The following is a 2,023-nucleotide window of genomic DNA, read 5'->3' as shown; positions in this document are numbered from 1 at the left end:
AACACAACAACATCAGTCACATCACCGCCTTCACCTTCCGTCACATGCGGTCGAGCCTACAGTCCCTCCGTCTATCCCACAATGCCTTGAGCAATGAGGGCTTAGAGCGGGTCTCTCTTGTTGGAGCGTACCGCTCACTGGGTGAGCTCCTGCTGGACAACAACCATCTGAGTCAAATCCCTCGCTGCATTCGCCAGTTTAAGAACCTGAAGTTGCTGAAACTAGACAACAACCAAATCAGGTAGAGTCACATTTTGTATACATTTGAATGAGTCTAATGTGTTTGTCACAATGCAGGGATAAGCCAAATGCTTGTTTGTTCCCCAATCCTGTCCTAACAACATTAGCTCTGCTTATGCAGCTCCCTTTGGAAGAGACTCTAAGGAGCTTGGCAAAAAGCAAAGAAAGATATCATGGCACATTCAGTGTCATTTATTCAAGCCAACAGTTTGACATCTTCATCAGCATAAAGATGAAGACAATGACTATTGTTGCCAAAAATATTTCTTTCTTACTGTCTGCAAACTTTACAAGACCCTGTGTCCCCTTTGATCTAATATAGTAATACAAAGGCTCTTGTAGAACTCAAAAGACTTATTTTATATGGGGAGACTAACAAAATCACCAAGCGTGGAAGGAAAGTCCTATGTAAAAACTTAATGTACGTATGTTGTGGTTGCAGGCTGGTGAGGAAGTGGGGAGTGTGCCACCCTGGTAATGCTGGCTCCACCTTGGCTTCCATCCATTTGGAAAACAATCTGCTGGAGGTGGAGAAGATCCCCCCAAATGCCTTCTCCTGTCTCTCGGATGCTCAGGGACTGGTCCTCTATCCACAAAAGGGGCACTCGTATCACAAATAGGCTGCAAAGTTGGACAAACTAAGATGGACAGATACATTCCCAAATACATGTACATGCATAATCATGGCATACAGCCACTCAATATTTCTGTAGGCAGGGTCTACAGAAAAATATCTCTATCATGTAGTTTGCTTAGTCAGTCAGTGCTATCATGTTATTGTCCCAAAACCTGTCTTTCTCTTTCACTTCTCACCTTTGATTAGGAGAATAACAGTGATGTGTTTGTATGTAATTTATACAGTAATGGAAAGAATCATTATGTAAAAGGATAATACATGACGGTTGTTTCCAGATCTGCTCCAAACACCGGCCTATATCTGTCATTTCATTCAAGTAAGTGACACCTTTGAGGAAATGGATAATAGCTTAACCTAGTCTCAGTCTGGGGCTTGCAGGTAGAGCCTTTAGTCAGGTAATGTAGAAACAATGTGAGTGTGTTTTGATTTGGGACACAGGGGGGTCAAATCTTGGGACTGCAGCATGGGGGTCACTGAGAGAAAGTTAAAATATCTGGTGACACAGTGTGAACCTAAGGGGCCCATTAGGAAAGAAAATATAAACATCACGCAGGTTTCCTATCACCAGATGATTTCCAACATAAACATCCACCACCAGCCGCTCAGCAAAAACACATAAAGTCACTCTGACTGTGAGGGGGGGGGTGGGGGCTCAGTTGGGGCCTACAAATGTGTAGGAGTGTGTACAGTAATGTTCATGAGAAGACTGGGGCTGCAGCTTATTTGCAGTAGGGTAGATGGTAAAGAAAGGGGAGGAACATGCTAGTTTATCTAAGGCACAGAGTAAAACAAGCTGACTTTGAGGCACAATAAAGCGATTGTTCTTAGAAAGTCTTTAAGCCGATCAGTTAAACATGAGAAGAGCAGCAGTTCACGTGTATTTAGGTCCAATAGGATGTGGCTGGAAGACAGAAACAGAGAGCTGGAGCACATCGACAGATCTTTTAGGAACTAAAGCCACTGAAGCTCTGTCGTCCTGCCAGCCTTGTTGACAAAGTGACTTCCCGGACCACAATGTTCTCTCCTTCTCTATCTCGGTGTCTATCGCCAAAACTGTATCTCACTTTCCATCTTCTCCTGTTTATCCCTCATCCTCTCGCACAGTAAAGTACAATGCCCCATTCTTCTGTCTCAGCATATCTATGA

At 43.7% G+C, this 2,023-nt stretch overlaps 1 protein-coding gene across 1 annotated transcript in view; it reads left to right on the top strand.

Moving 5' to 3' along the window:
* The window catches only part of si:dkey-32e6.6 (extracellular matrix protein 2), an 11,581-nt gene extending 10,020 nt beyond the window's left edge, over nt 1-1,561 (top strand). The window contains exons 8-9 of the mRNA XM_034145117.1: nt 1-241; nt 683-1,561. The exon at nt 1-241 is cut by the window's left edge and continues 86 nt beyond it. Coding sequence (XP_034001008.1) covers nt 1-241; nt 683-860 — 419 coding nt within the window. The 3' untranslated portion in view covers nt 861-1,561. The remainder of the gene's footprint in view (nt 242-682) is intronic.
* Nucleotides 1,562-2,023: the final 462 nt, after the last annotated feature.

The sequence above is a fragment of the Trematomus bernacchii genome, unplaced genomic scaffold (genome assembly GCF_902827165.1).
Source record: "Trematomus bernacchii unplaced genomic scaffold, fTreBer1.1, whole genome shotgun sequence".
Lineage (NCBI taxonomy): Eukaryota > Metazoa > Chordata > Actinopteri > Perciformes > Nototheniidae > Trematomus > Trematomus bernacchii.
This window is presented reverse-complemented; position numbering and strand designations above follow the sequence as displayed.